The sequence below is a fragment of the Capricornis sumatraensis genome, chromosome 1 (genome assembly GCF_032405125.1).
Source record: "Capricornis sumatraensis isolate serow.1 chromosome 1, serow.2, whole genome shotgun sequence".
NCBI classification, from domain to species: domain Eukaryota; kingdom Metazoa; phylum Chordata; class Mammalia; order Artiodactyla; family Bovidae; genus Capricornis; species Capricornis sumatraensis.
Window position 1 is genome coordinate 85,932,949 of NC_091069.1, and position 18,295 is coordinate 85,951,243.

The 18,295-nt window shown below is 37.7% G+C and overlaps 1 protein-coding gene and 1 pseudogene across 1 annotated transcript in view; both read right to left on the reverse strand.

Annotated features, from left to right (window-relative positions):
* The window catches only part of RMDN2 (regulator of microtubule dynamics 2), a 64,533-nt gene extending 46,550 nt beyond the window's left edge, over nt 1–17,983 (reverse strand). The window contains exons 1-2 of the mRNA XM_068975529.1: nt 17,698–17,983; nt 12,183–12,650 (exon numbers count right to left, since the gene is read on the reverse strand). Of these exons, the coding sequence (XP_068831630.1) occupies nt 12,183–12,634 (452 nt within the window). The 5' untranslated portion in view covers nt 12,635–12,650; nt 17,698–17,983. The remainder of the gene's footprint in view (nt 1–12,182; nt 12,651–17,697) is intronic.
* Nucleotides 9,861–10,815, reverse strand: LOC138090816 (large ribosomal subunit protein eL27-like; annotated as a pseudogene).
* Nucleotides 17,984–18,295: the final 312 nt, after the last annotated feature.

Sequence of the window (18,295 nt, forward strand, 5' to 3'; positions counted from 1 at the left end):
CAATGGAGGCAATAATATAAAATGGACAATAACCAGTCTCTTTAATAAGTAGTGCTAGGAAAACTGGACAGTTACATGTAAAAGAAAGAAGTTATAATATTCTCTAACACCATATACAAAAATTAACTCAGAATGGATTAAAGAAGACCAGATGTAAGACCTAAATGTAAAACCAGATACTATAAAACTCCTAAAAGAAAACATAGGCAGAACACTCTTTGACATAAATTGCAGCAATATTTTTTGGGGGGATGTATCTCCTAAAGTAATGGAAATAAAAGCAAAAACAAACAAATGGAACCTAATTAAACTTAAAAGCATTTGCACATCAAAGGAAACCATAAAGAAAAATGAAAAGACAACTGATACTGTGAGAAAATGTTTGCAAACAGTGCTACTGACAAGGGATTAATTTCCAAAATATATAAATAGCTCATACAGCTTAACATAAAAAAATAATAATAAATGGGCAGAAGACAAGTAGACATTTCTCCAAAAAAGATATAGAGATGACCAACAGACACATGAAAAAATGCTCAATATCACTAATTATTAGAGAAATGCAAACCAAAACTACAATGGGATATCACTTCACACCAGTCAGAATAGCTATCATTAAAGAGTCTATAAGTAATAAGTGCTGGAGATGGTATGGAGAAAAATAAATCCTCCTACACTGTTGGTGGGAATGTAAATTTGTACAACCACTATGGAGAACAGTATGGAAAGTCCTTAAAAAATAAAAAATTGAGTTACCATATGATCCTGCAATCCCACTCTTGAGCATATATCCAGAGAAAACTCTACAGCAAAAAATCATTTTACTGTACACTTGAAACAACCACAAAATTGTAAATTAACTGTACCTCAAAAAAAAATTTAAGAGAAAAAAATAAGAAGAGCCAAGACAGTTTTAAAGAATAGATATCAGGACTATAATATAGAGAATAAAGCAATGATAAATCAGTGCGGTATTGGCATGACAATAGACAAACTGGCCAGGAAAACTAAGAAAGAGAACAACTAGCCTGGTCTCTTCTCCACATTAAAAAAACACCCAAGTGTAAAAAAAATTGTGAAAAGGAATCTTCTACTTATAATTGGGCATTATTAAAAATTATAAGAAAGTTTTAAAAGCAAACTTTAAAAATAGGGCCTGGGAAATAAATATGCCTGGGAAAATATACAACATACATACTGACTTTGTGTTAGAGCTTAGATTTCTACTGGGGGCAAAACAACAACAACAACAACAGCATTTCATAGGTTATCTAATATCTAACAGCCTTCCAACACTCTTTCAGCAGGCCTGGAAAAGTCTGCCCTCAAATGTCAAATTCACTTACAAACACTCATCTTCTAATAGGACTTTTCTGGCTTATTTTCTGCTCCAAATTTGACTAAGAATTGTGCCATTTTATGTATCTCTTTATTGTTGCACAATTGATTCCTTGCTTTAACAGAACAGTAGCATATTTGCAGGCATAGCTTTATTATTTAAAGAGAAAATGACATTATTTGCTGTGAAAATAGTGTATTTATAGAAATATATCAGTAGTGAGTTGCATCAGAATATGCAAAAACATGTCTGCCTTCAGTACTGTGGCCTCTCTCCATATCAGGCATTCTGATTTAGTTCCTTTTGCCTAACCTTACCCACACACATCTAACTTCTCCTACATTAGAGACAGATGTCAGCAAGGAACCTCTAGGCCTTCATTCCTCCATGGAAACACTAAACAACGACAGACAGATTGAAACAGCTTTGTGGGAGATCTAAAAAGTACTCAAGGATTTGCAGCAATCAAGAAAAACCCATATTCAAACGGCAGAACACTTCACAGTGTTTTCACTCGCTCTTGCTTCACCCTTCCCTGGTATGGCACAGCATGGCTGGGAAAGAGTCATGCAACTCTCAGCTCCTCCCTTAGGACAGAAGGAAGTGAGTGCATCTGGTTTGCAATGTTCTAGCATGTTGAGGGGCTTCCTAGAAAACTAGTTTCTGTTTAGCTTTCCTTAGAGTTCAGGCAGAAATGAAGGCATAATATGGGCATCATATTAGAGGCCAGCGAAAGCTGTGGCAATTACTGTGACATGTGAGAGCTACAGAGGAACCATAGACTAATGGATGCCTGGGCACAAGAGATTATGGGGAGAGGAATATTATAAGACACCTAAGGTGCCAAGAAGAACAGAATGAGATTCTTATTGAAAAGATATTTTAAAATGGTTATGTATTTGGGGGAAAGCACATACCCAGGCCCACAGAAAACTAATGCCTAGGAAAGACCTGAAAAGCCCATAAGCCTTTGTATTGGGCTAATTAGTGCGTCTTCCCTGTATACAGCCAATCTGCAAATCTAGAATAGATGGCTATTTTTTCAAAATGTACAATTTTCAACAAAAGATCACAAAGAATACAAAGTTCAGGGAAAGACTGCCCTTCAAATGAACAAAATAAATTTCCAGAACCTGACTCTAAAGAAATACAGCCTTTGTGCTTATTGAGACAACAATTTTTAAAACAACAGCCTTAAATATGTTCAAAGAGTTAAAGGAAAAAAATGGAGAAAGAACAAAAGGAAATTGGGAAAATAAATGAACAAAAAGAGAAAACAAAGAGCTAGAAATTATTAAAAAGAGGACCAACAGAAATTCTGGAACATAAAAAGCAGTAAGTGGAGAAATCCACTGCTGCTGCTGCTGCTGCTAAGTCACTTCAGTTGTGTCCGACTCTGTGCGACCCCATAGACGGCAGCCCACCAGGCTCCCCCGTCCCTGGGATTCTCCACTAGAAAGGATCAAGAAAATACTTGAACAAGCAGAAGAAAGAAGCAGGAAATCTGAAGACAAAACACTTAAAACTATTGAGTCTGAAGAGTCAAAAAAGAATGAAGAGATAGAGCCTAGGAGACTTTATGGAACATCATAAATCAGGCCAATATATATATTATAAGAGTCACAGAAGGAGAAGAAAGAAAGATGCAGAGAGCTTATTTTGAAGACTAACGGCCAAAAACTCCCCAAATTTGAGGAAAGACACGGATATATAAATACAAGAAGTTCGATTAACTCCAAATAGGATGAACGCAAAGAGATTCACACCAAGACACATACTCAAACTGAGGGACATTATGACAAATCATAAAAATCTTGAAATCAGCAAAAGAAAAGCAAATCATTACAAAAGAAGTGAAGTAAAGAAGTAAAGTCGCTCAGTCGTGTCTGACTCTTTGCGACCCCATGGACTGTAGCCTACCAGGCTCTTCCCATGGGATTTTCCAGGCAAGAGTACTGGAGTGCGTTGCCATTTCCAAAGTGATCCTCAATAAAATCACCACCAGGCTTCTCAGAAGAAACCTTGCAAACCTAAAGACAACAGGATGATATATTTAAAGGGCTGAAAGAAAAAAACTATCAGCCAAGAAGTATATATCCTTAAAGGAAAACTGTTCTTGAAAACATGATAGAGAAATTAAGGCATTCCCAAAGAAACAAAAAAATGAGGGTGCTCATTACCTCTAGAGCTGCCTTACAAGAAATGGTAAAGGGAGTTCTTCAAGTTAAAACAAAGGCTATTAGGCAGTACTAATTTGAAGTCATATGAAAATACAGTTTTCTGGTAACAGTAAATAAAAATGTGGTTAAATATCAAAATTAGCATTATTGTAATTCTGGCTCATAATTCCATTTTTATTCTCTTACAGTATCTAAAAGAGAAAAGTATTAATGTAAAAAAAGGAGTATAAAAATAATAATAAATCTAGCTAACAGCTATACAACTATATAGATGTAATATGTGATATCAATAACATAAATAGGGGAGTAAAGTTGTAAAGGAGAAAGCTTTTATATACAGTTGAAGTTAAGTTGGTATCAGTTTAAAATAGATTGCTATTACTTTAGGATGTTATTCATAATGCCCACGCTAAACACACAAAAATATCTATAGAATATACACAAAAGTAAATGAGAAAGGAATAAAAAAATGTATCACTATAAAAAAATTAAGTCAACACAAAGGAACAGAGTAAAGGGGGGAATGAAGGACAACAGGGTATAAGATACATGGAAAAGAAATAACAAAAAGGCAACTACTAGTAATTGGATTTAAATGTAAATGGATTAAATTCTCCAATCAAAAGACTCAGGCTGGTAGTATGGATGAAATATCAGGATCAACTGTATGGAGTCTATAAAAGACTCACTTTAGAACTGAGCACACATAGGTAGAAAGTAAAAGGATGAAAAAAGATATTCAATGTAAAATAATATCTAAAAGAGAACAGGGGTGGCTATATTAATATCAGATAAAATCAACTAAGTCTAAAACTTATGAGATAAAGAAGAACATTTTATAATTATAAAAGATTCAATTTAACAAGCATATATAACAATAGTAAACATATATATAATAAACATTAGAGCTTCTAAATATATGAAGCAAACACTGGCATAATTGAAGCGAGAAATAGCAACATAAAAATATAAAACTCTTTAGAGAAAACAGAGGAAAAGCTTCATGGCATTGTATTTGGCAATGACTTCTTGGATATGACATCAAAAGCACAAACAAAATAAAAAATAGATAAACAACTTCAAAATGTGTCAAAGGACACAATCAATAGTGAAAGGCAATCCACACAATGGGAGAAAATGCAAATCAAAACCATAAAGAGATACACCTCACCCTCATTAGGATAGCTATTATCAAAAAACCAAAATAACAAGTATTGACAGGGATGTGAAGAAACTTGAGTCCTTTTGTGTTCTTAGAGGAATATAAAATGGTGCAGTTACTATGGAAAAAATATGACAGTTCTTTAGAAAATTAAAATAGATTTATCATATGATCTAGTAATTCCATTTCTAGGTGTAAAGCAAAAGAACTGAAAGTAGGGCCTAGAGGAGATAATTTATATACCTATGTTCACAGCAGCATTATTCATTATTCAAAAGGTAGAAGCAACCAAAGTAAACATCAACAGAGAGTGAATGAGAAAAATGTGGTATATATATACAATGGAATACTATTCCGCCTTAAAAAGGGAAATGCTGACACATGCTACAGTATGGATGAAACTTGGGAACACTATGCCAAGTGAAACAAGCCGATCACAAAAAGACAAATACTGTATAACTCCACTTATAGGAGGTACCTAGAGGAATCAAATTTACAGAGACAGCAAGTAGAATAGCAGCTGTCAAGAAGCTAGGGGAAGAGAGGACTGGGGAGCTATTACTTATTGGGTATGCTACTGCTGCTACTGCTACGTCGCTTCAGTCGTGTCCGACTCTGTGCGACCCCATAGACGGCAGCCCACCAGGCTCCCCCGTCCCTGGGATTCTCCAGGCAAGAACACTGGAGTGGGGTGCCATTTCCTTCTCCAATGCATGAAAGTGAAAAGTGAAAGTGAAGTCAATCGGCTATGTCCGACTCATGACAGATAGTGATGGTTGCACAACAGTATGAAGGTACTTAATGCCACCAACCTTAAAAGTGGCTATAATAATGAACTTTTGTGTGTGTATTTCACACAACAAAAAAAGTAAAATAGAAAAGGAAGTATGACACACTAAAAGGAAAAAAAACATGAGAGTAGAATTATCTTAGTACAAATGATATTAACTTAGGGGGCATTTTATTATGACAAATAATTGAAAATAATTCAGATTTGTTCCCTCTACAGAAACCAATTATTTTCTAAATATTTTTACTTCTTATATGACTTTCCATGTTATTCTGATAAACATATTTATAAACTTTATTAATAGAATGGAAAAAACTAAATATTCACTTCAAAATTAAAATTTTGGAGACATGTTTTAAAATAAAAATTTTATTAAAATTTTTTTTTAAATAAAAATTTTGGAAAAAATCTAAAAATTTCCACTTTAAAAAAGTCATAAAAATCTCTGATTTCAGAGTTTTCTGAATTCCCATATACATACACAAATGTGTATTAAAACTATTTAATTACTATATCTGGTTTCAATATATTCTATTTCTGACAGTATGTTTTTATTTATGATTTGATCCTTGTGTAGTATAAAAACATTGTCTATCAGTGGGATGTCTGGCATGAGAAATAGGGCTAGCAAGGCTGATATAAATAGGAATTAGTAAACTAATATAGATCTATAGATTATATAGGAATACTATTTTAATGACTAGAGTAAAAGCAGATGTTAAACTCTCTAAGAATGTAACACATTTAGAAGACCTATTTATCAAAATTTGATGTTATTTTCAGACCACAAAAGCATTGCAACAGCAACTCAGAAATTTGGGACTAGGCAATCGGTAAGCAGTAAATCTGTTAAAAGCCAGAAACAGATGAATAATCGTTGACTTCCATATTCCAATGTTAATAAACTATCTTTAAAAAATACAGAAATTAACATTAAATTTAGACTGTAATGTAGAAATCTTTTTCAGAAAGTGCAATCAAGCTCAGCAACGGAGACTTCTTGAAACCTGAGCAGTGATTTCTATAGCCTATATACTATGCCTGCAGGGAGAGCTTCTTGTTTGAGCTGCCCTTCCAAGAGAGGGTAAAGTCTAAGGTTGACCTTATTTTAGGAATTTCATTAAGTGAAGATTTGTCTTCATCTTTAAATGAGAGAGCATTGTTTTTGTCTTCAAAGGGATCTGAGGTAACCATTTTGAGGTAAGGCAAAGCCACTAGCATTTTTACAAAATGAAGTAAATTCAACATTATGGAGAATAGGGAAAGTTACACTTTGAGAGGGATGCTGTTAAACCATAGCTGGAGAAGTGTTTCTACTGTGACTTTGAGAAGAGGGATAAACAGAATTGCTTCTTAACTGGTCTCCTTCTTGATTATCATTGTCAATTCCATGTTGTTCAGAGGACCAGGAAATAAAACTTGGAGGAGTAAGCATGGTTGCTGTGCTTTGACACAAGGTAGCAACAGTGTCCGGATAGGCAGAGGAATTCCTTTTTGATTTAGAACTCATAAAATATGTAGTGTTATATTCAGGAGAATAAGAGTGTATGTATTTTTCAGCACCAGTAATATTCGAGTTTTTGGAAATGATTTCAACTTCATTTGGATTAAATATGCATGAACAACTTGCATCAAAAGTACTAGCAGTCTCATAACAGGAAATTATACTTAATTTCGGGGCAGAGAAAACACTTCTGGATCTAAAGTGAAAATGTTCTGAGGCCGACTTTAAATCACTGAAGCTTGTTTTTTCTTCAGAATCAAAGTTAGCTCTACTTTGTACACGATGAAGGGACATACTGCTTTTCTGAAATTTAGGAAATAAAGAATGTCTTCTTTCAAGGAAAGATGAGTAAAAAGACATGCTTGATGAAGATGAGGAAATTTTACTTCCATTACGTGAACTGCCTTTAAGCATCGGAGAAGGATGAGCTGCTTTAAAATCGAGAAATTTTGTTGGCTGAATAACAGAAGAGGCTCCACGATGCAGGAGGTCTGAAGTAAGTTGATCTGCAGGACATTTTGGTTGGCAGTTCTGCTCCTCTTTGCAGCAACTGGAGTGAGAAAAGTGTCAAATGAGGAAAAAAGAACAGGGAGCACAGGTGGAAACCTGCCAAGCGTCCTGAAGAATAATAGCTACCTTATCAATATGGAAACAGGGAATAAGAAATTAAGACAGGTGAAGGTGATGGTTACCCAGATGTACCCCCAAAGAATGCCTAAGTCTAAAAGGTTATTTCTAACTACCTACACAGTACCTGCCCACTCTACTAAACCTTGGGGAGATAAATTGAAAGACTCAGGGTGGTAGGCAGAAAGAAAGGTCAGGGGAAAATAGAATAGAGGGCACCAAAACAAACGGGTTCCCTGTAGGTAAAGGGGGAACTTCCTGTTTTTAAAATAATTAAGTCATGATATCTGTTTCAGACTAGTGAACTAACAGATTTGAAGGCGTTGATAAGTACAATAAACGTATAACCCACTGGCTAATGCTATTTTAAAATATTAATCATGGATAAAGCAGAAGCTCTCTGGAGAGAATAGTTCAGATAAATATCCAGATATTCAGTTACTGTGGGAAACTAAAGGAAGCCTTAAAGCTTGGTTTATGAACATTTCAATGTTTTTTAGCACATGAAACATACGGAGACGTGTTTTGTTTTCTTTTTAAAGGCTTACCTTAAGCATTTCCCCATATTGAATTTAATACAAAGCAAATCTTTCCCTTCCTTTCTAAGCCATCATCCTTAGCCATAAAAATGTCCTGTGTAGGTGGAACAGGTTAGATGCTGAATGCTTAAGCTGCATATAGAATTAACATGGCAATAACATAGAATATGATGATAGCAGATTCTAGAATCTAATGACATCAGTTTAAAATAAAATTGTTCTATGGCTCATCTTTCTGAAAAACTGCAATTCATGTGACTGTGGAATGTGTATTCTAACTTCAAAGCTAAATTTATCTTGGCAATTAAGCATGGCATCCAATTACACGGGCCACATGCACAGATTATGGAGGTCTACTGTTATACTGTAACCCATTTAAAGGCAAGATTAACAAAACTATTAGAATACCGTCCTCTTCCTTTTCCACCTATGACATAAGACACTCCCTCAACAAGCTTCTCCATATCCTGCATACTGTAATACTACATCATGCTTTTGTTCCCTTTCTAACAACCTTCTTTGGGAAACCCTTGAATAAATCCGTTTCAAAGCTCTCTAATTCTCACTGTACCATTGTCAGTTTATAGTCTAATTTTATCCAACATTCAAATGAATTAATCTGTTCCTGTTTCATGGTTGCTGGCAGAAGACACATGATTCTTGCATAAGAGACAGAGGACTTTGCTACTCACAGCAAATTAAGCAGTGTGATCACCCGCTTATTTATGTTGGTTTTCCTTGACCTCAGGACCCACAAGGGCAATGCGGAGAGCCCAGAGACTCTTAATATCAAGTGAGCTGCGTTTCAAAGAAGGCACACCAAGCTCAGGGAATCCCCCACTTTTAGAGCAAGCAGTAACCAAATCTGTTCAATCTGTTTTTAGTCCAGAAGGGAAACACTGCCTCATTCTTCAGAGTTTCTCATCACAAACCAGAGAATGGCCTGGAGACAGAGGCCGCACCAACCTTACACCTGTCACAAAAATGAACTCAAAATGGGCCACAAACTTAAATATAATATGTAAAACTATGAAGCTCCTAGAAGATAACATGGGAGAAAACCTAGATAAATTTGGCAATGACTTTTTAAATAACAATACCAAAGGCATGATCCATGAAAGAAACAGCTGATAAGCTTCTGCTCTGAGAAAGATAATGTCAAGAGAATGAGAAGCTACAGACTAAGAGAAAGTATTTGCAAAATACTTGCAAAGAATAGGGACTTGAAAAGGGACCGTTATCCAAAATATACAATGACCTCTTAAAACTCAACAATATAAAAATGAACAATCTCATTTAAAAAATGGGCCAAAAACCTTAACAGATACCTCACCAAGGATGCACAAATGGTAAACAAGCATATGAAACGATGTTCCACATGATATGTCATTAGAGAAATAGAAACTAAAGCAACAATGTGATGCTATTACATACCTATTAGAATGGTCAAAATCCAACACTGACAACACCAAATGCTTGAGGATGTACAGCAGCAGGAGTCCATTGCTTATGGGAATTCAAAATGGTAGAGCCACTTTGGAAAACAGCTGGAGGTTTTCTACATAACTAAGCATATACTTACCATACAATCCAGCAAACATGCTCCTTGGTGTTTCCCCAAATGAAATGAAAATTTATGTCTACTCAAAAACCTGTACATGAATGGTTATTGCAGCAGTTTTCATAATTACTAAAACTTGGACCCGACCAAGATGTCCTTCAGTAGGCGAATGGATAAACTGTGGTATATCCAGACAATGGAACATTATTCAGTGCTGAAAAGAAGTGTGCTATTAATGCACTATGAAAAAGTATAGAGGGAACTTAAATACACATTACTAAGTAAAAGATGTCAAACTGACTACATACTGTATGATTCCAACAATATGACATTCTAGAAAAGGCAAAACAGTAGAGAAAGTATAAAGATCAGAGGTTGCCAAGGGTTTAAGGGGAGAGAGGGATAAACTGGCAGAGCACAGAGGATTTTTAGGGCAGTGTAAGACCAGCAAGAACAAATGGTTCTTCCAGAATACATGAGTTTGAAAACTAGATAATTCTATTAAGTGAGCAAGGTTGTATGGCCCATGTAGTCTCTTAAAGCCCAAATGAATTGGACAAACAATGAATTTTATTATGGGGTATTACTTTAACCTAAACTGAAATAAAATCTAACTTTTGAAAGGGAGATTTCTAAAGCTTTATATAACACTGTGATACAAATAACACCATTTTTTTGGCCTGGGGTGGGGTGGGGTTTAATGACTGAACAAGACAGACAAGACTGAAGCTTCTGGAAAAACTATTTGTTCTTGCTGGTCTTGTATCTCTCCTCGAACTTGAACTTGGCTTCTCGTCAGGCTTTGCATTTGACAGCAGGGTCTCTGAAGATATTCTTGTTGGCAACAGTTTCGTCCAAGGGGATACCCACAGAGTACGTTGTGGGCCTGAGGTGATTATCATGATAAACTTTCACGAAAGACTTGATCTTTGACCTCTTGGCCATGGCAGCTGTCACTCTGCAGGGAGAGTGATTAGTTCCAGCCACCGGGGCATGGCTGTGGGCTGTGTCTGAGGTGCCGTCTTCAATGCTCTTCACGATGACCACTTTGTGTCCTTAGTAGTGACTGGCCAGGGCCAGCATCGCATTCCCGGGTTTCATGAACTTGCTCATTTCGGCAGCTACCACTCGGGACGACAGCAGAAAACTAAATAATTATTTTAAACCCATGGTTTGATAGAGCAATACAAGTAAAAGATTGACAGCCTGGCATATTGCAGTCCAGGGGGTCACAAAGAGACGGATGTGACTCGGGGATTGAACAACAACAAGCATTGACCTCAAAAGACTTGATTAATCATTTGCATTTCTTCATGTATGAAATCACCTTTAAATCCCTTCTCTTTGTTTCCTTTCTCTAGATCCCTCCTCCGTCTCCCAATTCTGTATTCAGCAGATCACCTATTAATTTAAGTAATAGTTATTGTCATCTACTCGGCTTTCCTGGCAGCTCAGCAGTAAAGCATCTGCCTGTAATACAGGAGCCACAGAAGACGGAGGGTTTGATTCCTGGGTTGGGAAGATTCCCTGGGGAAGAGAATGGCAATCCATTCCAGTATTCTTGCCTGGAGAATCCAATGGACAGAGGAGCGTGATGGGCTGCAGTCCATAGGGTCACAGAATCAGACATGACTGAAGTGACTTGGCACATACACATGGTGGTAGGCATAAGAACAGGTGTTAGGAATACGATGATGAAAATATCCTTGCCCTGATGAATTTCAGGCTATGTTACATTCACTAGTGCATCCTTATTTACTTTCCTATTTTACTCCTTAGAAACACTAGTCAGGCACAATTCCTTTTTTTGATAAATCATTTGTTTTTCCCCCAAAGGATATTATTCATGCCTTGACTTTAGAATCCAATGAATTATCCCATGTAAGGATGAAACTGAGTCACTTGTACATTCTCGACTCTTTTTAGGTCTGTACTGCCCAATTCAGTAGCCACTGCTGCCATGTGATTGTTTAATTTTAAATTAATTACAATAAAATGAGATTAAAACTTTTCAGTTCCTCAGCTGCACAAGCTACACTTCAAGTGCTTAAGAGTTACGCATGGCTTGTGGCTACCATACTGGGCAGACGGATTTAGATCATTTCTATGATCACAGAAAGTTTTATTGGACCACTTATTGGACAGTTCTTAATTACATGAGGGGTCAGAGACTGGCCACATTTAAAAACAGGTTGCACGTGTTGGCAAACGATCACTGTCTTCCTCATACTCATGTGACACCACCAGCACTAGTAAGTTACTTATATTCTCTTTGTCAATGAGCTCTAAACGAAAATACTGACCTCCACTGAATATGGTTTTAATTATAACATAAGCCAAAACAATCACTCCTTTTTAATGCCTTGTTATTAAATAGTAACAGCATATATGACTGGGAATGTATAATGAAAATACCTAAATAATAGCAATACTGCAATAAAGAATCAATTTAACACAGAAAACATCTTAAAGAAACTTACCCTCCCTCACTTTCTGCTTCCTCTGAACTATTACTTGTTGCTGAACTTTGAACTGTGGCAAGCCTTCTTTTTCTAGCTCTGTGCTGAGGACTTATCTTGTGAACAGTTACCTTCCCTCCAAGTTCACCTTGTATATACTCCTCCAGCTTTGGAATGGCTTCTTTAAGAACTCTGATTTCCTCTTTGAGTTCTTCCATATTTGTCAGTAATTCGTTTAACTTCTCCAGTATTTGAAGCTGCCTTCCTTGAAAGATCTCTGTTGTTCCTTGGCCACTAGGCACTTCATCTTGCAAAGTCATCAAATCAAGTGAATTACCCAGAGAAAGAAATTTAGGCAAATCCATTGCTGTCCTTGGTTTACGAACCTTGTGATACCACAAAAGCAGCAAGCTGATTCCGGCAGTTCCCACCACAATGCCAAGTATCATTTCTCTATTTGTGGAATGAGGCATTTCTTAGGTTTTGTTTCTAAAAAAAAAAAAAAGTAAATGAACATTATTTCTGTCTTTGCCCAGGACGAAAATACTGGAGTTTCTTTCCCACCAACAAAAATCAAGTCTGCATCATCACCAAAAATTTAATAACACTTGATAAATCACAAACTAAAATAAATTATGAGTAATTGCCTCTATATGGCAATTACTATCTGAGTTTCCCCAATGGCTCAGCAGTAAAGAATCCACTTATAATGCAGGAGATGTGGCAGAAACCACGGGTTCAATCCCTGGGTCGGAAAGATCGCCTGGAAAAGGAAATGGCAACTCACTCTAGTATTCCTGCCTGGAAACTCCCATGGATAGAGAAGCCTGGCAGGTCGCAACAGAGGTGGACACGACTTAGTGACTAAACGACAACAAAAAACCAAACTGCCTCTATAATGTATGTGGGTGAATAGAAATACTACCTTTAAGGATATTACTGACAGCCAATGTAAAGTATCACCTTTAATTCAGAATCTGTATTCTATACATCTGATCTGAAATTTACTCTTTATCATGTATTGTTAAAGGGTATGATAGAGGTAAAAGCATCGTTATAAATTTCTGAAAAAAACTTTCTGAATTCAAATTATGCCTAACTGTATCTGAACCTCTTATTTGTATAAAATTAACTTTGCGACGCTATGGACTGTAGCTAGTGTGCTAATGTCTGGGTTTTACTTTATCTTTCAGGAAAGCCCAAGAGAAAGCTTTTCCTTAGCATCTAGTTCACATTTCGTACTCCAATTTAGAGGGATCAACAACATTTTAAAATGGGCTTTGGGATATATAATATAGAGAAAGTTTTGGCTTGCTTGTACCCACTTCATCTTCTGCTTTATTCAATGTGGAAAGCAGAAACTCTAATGTATGTGCAGGCTTCACCTCATTTCTTCTGACCAGGAATTCTTCTGCTTCTTAGTCATAGTTCTACTTCTGTCTGAGGCCTTAATGCTTTTATTTTCTTTCAAATGTTCACTTACTTTTAAAGTAACAAAAAACTAATTTCTTTGACTCCTTCCTCCTTCTGAACTTTCACCATTTGCATTAAAGACCTAAGCTCTGGCTCATCTAATTTCACATAACCTCAGCTACCTTGACAAAATGCACCATAATCTTTCTTTACTTTATCCCTTCTTCACTAGTTTTATTGCTTATCACTGTTCTTAAAGTCAGAAGGCCACTAAAGGAAAACAATAGTATAAATCTTTCTGCCACATAAAGTTACAGCAAGAAGCTGTCATCTCTAAACCAGAAAGCAGGCCCTCACAAGATACTGAATCTGCCAGTGCCTTGATCTTGGATTTCTTAGACTATAAAATAACGAAAAATAAATTTTTGCTGTATATAAGCCACCCAATCTACAGGATTTTGTTATTGCAGTCTAAATGGCCTAAGACATCATCTCTAAAGCAGGCAGATTTTGAAAAAAAGGACTAAACAAAAAAACCAAGTAGAGCCTATAGGATAGTATCAAGCAGTCTAAAACATATATAGCTAAAAGGAAGTAGGGGTACCAAAAAAAAAAAAAAACACCTTAAAAGGAAAAATGGCCAAAAAAATTCCAAGCTGGACAAAGCCTATAAACCCAAAGATCCAAGAAGATCAACATAATCCAAGAAAAATAAAATCAAACCAAGGCCACACATTATTAAAATGCTGAAAGCTAGTAGGAAATCTTAAAAGCACCCAGTGATGGGGGAAAAAAAGACACTACTTACAGAGAAAGAAGATAAGATTACAGCACACAGTGTCTCAGAGACGTCACCTTAGAAACTAATCAAGCAAGAAAGCAATGAAGTGACACCTTGAAAGGGCTGAAAGAAACGTTCAACTTGCATTTCTATACCCAGTAAAATATTTTTCAAAAATGAGGGTATTTTAAACAAAGAAGTATTTAAAATACTATTTAAAATATCATTTAAAATACTATTTATTTTAAATATTGAACTATTTTAATATTTTAAAGACTATTTTAAACAAACAAAAGTTGAGAGAATCCTTTACCAGCAGCCATTCAAGATAAAAAATGCTAATGGGGTTCATCAGGCAGAAGTAAAGTGATAACCATAGAAATTTGGATCTATGCAAAGGATGAAGAGCATCAGTGGTGGCCAACATGTAGCAAAATATGAAAGTCATTTTTTTCTCATTTTAAGATCGATTCATTAAATACTTGCTTATTAGAGCAAAAAATGACAGTAACATCATGAGGTTTTTATCAGATGTAGAAGTAAGAAAGTAGGATAACAACAGCACAAAGGATAAGGGAAAAAGAAAATCTGCTGTTGTAAGGGTCCTGGGTTATAAAGCAGTGTTATAGTAAGTTCAAGATCCCAGTTGTAAGCCCCAGGGCAACCACTCAAAAGACAAAAACAACAACACCAAAAAAACCCAAAAACTTCCATAAAAATATAAATAATCAGCCAAAAGTGGCAATAATAATGGGAAAACTGAAGCTATTTCAATTAGTCCAGAAGAAGTCAGGAAAAGAGGGAAAAGAACAAATGGGCAACCAGAAAACTAGAAGAAAAGAAATGTCATGACTATACTGGAAAACAGCACCAAAAGACGGAGAAACAACATTTTTGTTTGTCAATGGAAAAGATCCAGTTTTTTTTAAAGGAAGATTAAATAAATGACAGTAAAAGAGAGATTAGAGAATCGCTGCAATTAACATGAGAAGGCAAAGAGGATGGATGGTCTCCAGTGCACAAGTACAGAGGCCGACCTCTGATGGAAACACAAACCATTCATTAGAGTAATGAAAGAGAAGACAGATTATGTAAGCAGGTTCAAGAAGGCGGGTAGATGTGATGGTGGGACCTTATGAAAGTTCTCTTCGATTGCTTCACTATTCTAAGTGAAATGGGAACAAAATAAACCACTGAGGGGGAGAATGGGAGGAAGTAGTACGGTAAAGATGCAAATTCTGAATTCAGTTGTATACCTGAAATATGCCTCCCTATGGCTCATAGCCTATGATCTCACATACTGAAGCGAAGCATTACTGGGATTACCTGGCGGTCCAGTGGGTTAGGACTGGGTGCTTCCACTGCAGTGGTCTGGGTTCAGTCCCTGGCTGGGTAACTAAGATACCACAAATTATACAGTGTGGCCAAAAATTGTTTTAATTGAAAAAAAAAAAAGGCATTACTCTTATACTCTAAACAGTCAAATAAATATGTTTCAATGATGCCCCATGGAAGAGAAAGACTAAGACTCTATTACCAAGAAGTCTTCCTAAAAGAAACTTTATTATTTATTTTTATTTTATTTGGCTATGCTGCACAGCACACAGAATCCTAGTTTCCTGACCAGGGATCAAACCTGTGCTCCCTGCAGTGAAACCATAGAGTCCTAACCACTGGACTGGCAAGGAAGTCCCAGGAATCTCTCTCTTTAGATTCCTCCGTAATATACTAGACTACAAGCATTGAACACATGGATTACCCTATTTGGATGTATTACTGCATCACAGGTTTAAATATAAAAGAACTAATGCTTTTTAAATAATAATTTTCCAGAAACTATCTTGCATATTGGTGAATATTATATCCAAGAGACTTAAGAATTCCTTCTCCTGAAGCCAAAGGTTCCAGTAGCAAGCCTGTGTGCTTAATCTGGCCTACCTGAATTCAGGATATAGTTTGCGCTTGTGCTTTGTCGCTCAGTCGTGTTGGACTCTTTGAGAACCCATGGACTGTAGCCTGTCAGGTTCCTCTGTCCATGGGGTTCTCCAGGCAAGAATACTACAGTAACTTGCTATGCCCTCCTCCAGGGGATCTTCCCAACCCAGGGATCCAACCCAGGTCTCCTGCCATTGCAGGCAGTCGCTTTAACCTCTGAGCCACCAGGGAAGCCCAGATTAATCAGATGCTAAGTATTATTTCTGCCACATGTTTCAATTTGTAAGGTGCTAATAATAATGTACAATAAGATATAATTCTATTACAAATTATTGGTAGCTAAAATTAATATGTAATACATAATTAAAAGATTTGCAGAGATAAGAATTAAGAATTCTGTTGAAATAGTAAATATCAAAATGTTGATTCTACAGAAACTTCTACATTAAAATTCCTTTGTAGAACATGTCATAAAAAATTAACTTCAGAAAACATTTAATTTTCATGTTCTAGTTTCAATTAAAATTAATTTTCAGATATGGAAAGTATGCTTTACTAAGTTATTTACAGTGCTTTCAAACAGTATTTAGCATATACATTCACTTAGTTCATCAGCAGATTCGTAGCAGGGAAATACATAAAATACAGAACTCTGATAAACTCGGAAGATGGATGAAAACTTGTGCAAATCAGGTAAAAGTACACAGTACGGGTTACAAGTGACCATGAGTTTTGAGCATAAGGGAATTCCCGGAGACCTTGAATTAGCGATTAGATTCCCCACAGCGACCTGGATAACTCGATACTTTCTAAGTGAATTCTAATAATACTCTTATTTCATTCGGTTTTCACTTTTCCCCTCCTACTTAATAATTCTTTATTTCGGGCTCCCTGATGTTTGCCTTATTTGCAAATGTTTGTCGAACTAAAAATCTAGCCTTCATTCTCTGTAAAACAAGTAGAGAATCCGAGTTTGCCAAAACAAAACAAAAAACGTTTGCCGAAAGCTGGAAGGTATGAAAGACCCAGGGAGCTCAAGCGAGAGGAAGGCAAGTGTCTCCGGCGGAAACTCAGCTGGGTCTGCTGCCTCCGCCAGGCTGAGGCAACACGCTGCCCGTTCCCCACGCACCCCAAGTCGGGGGCACGCGCGGAAATACTGGCGACCTCTGGGGTCGAAGGCGGCGCTGGAGGAAGCCGCTGTAAAGCCGCTCTGCGGCCCCCAAAATACCCAGCACCGCGGGCCAGCGGGAGGATGCCCACTAGCAATGCGGCGGCCGACAGGACGCCTGCACGACCCGGAAGTGCGGTGGCCGCCGCCGGAAGTGCCGCCTGGGCCTTCGGCTCTCGGTCCTTGCCCGCGTCCCACCCCGGCCCGCAGAGACGCACACTGCCAACCCGCTCACGCACCTGTTTTCGCGGCGCTGGTCTCTCTGCCGTCGGAGACCTGGGACCTGCCAGCGGGGTGATCGGGAGCGAAGCGGCGGGCGGACAGTAGTCCGGGAGCTTCCGAGTCCCAAGGTCCAGCGCCGCGGTTGCGGCGTCCTGACCCAGCTACCGGAGGCGCCGGGGGAGGGGCCGGCTCCGCTCGCCCCGCGGGCTCCCGCCTCTTCCCGCTGGCGGTCAACTCACCGGGGCGGGGGCCCGGCGCATCTTTTACAAAAGGAGACGAGTGCGCCCTACCTGGCGCCTCGACCCGCATCGGACTTTGCCGCCGGGTTGTCGCCTCCCCCAAAGCTCAATTCCCCGCCCTGACCACCGCGCCCTGGCTCAGGGCCATCCGCGGAGGTTCGGCGCGTTCTTGCTGCCTCCGGCGCGCTATCGTCCATCACTGAGGCTCCCCAAACTCACCTCCTTGCCTTAGTATCATTCTTTTTCTCTACCGTTTTCTAGATAATAATCTTGAACCGTCCACATGACAGAGTCAAACGTGATGTCTTGCACGAATTACTGATCAAGTTATCCTAACTTTAACTCACTTTATTTTTAATTGGGGGATAATTGTTTT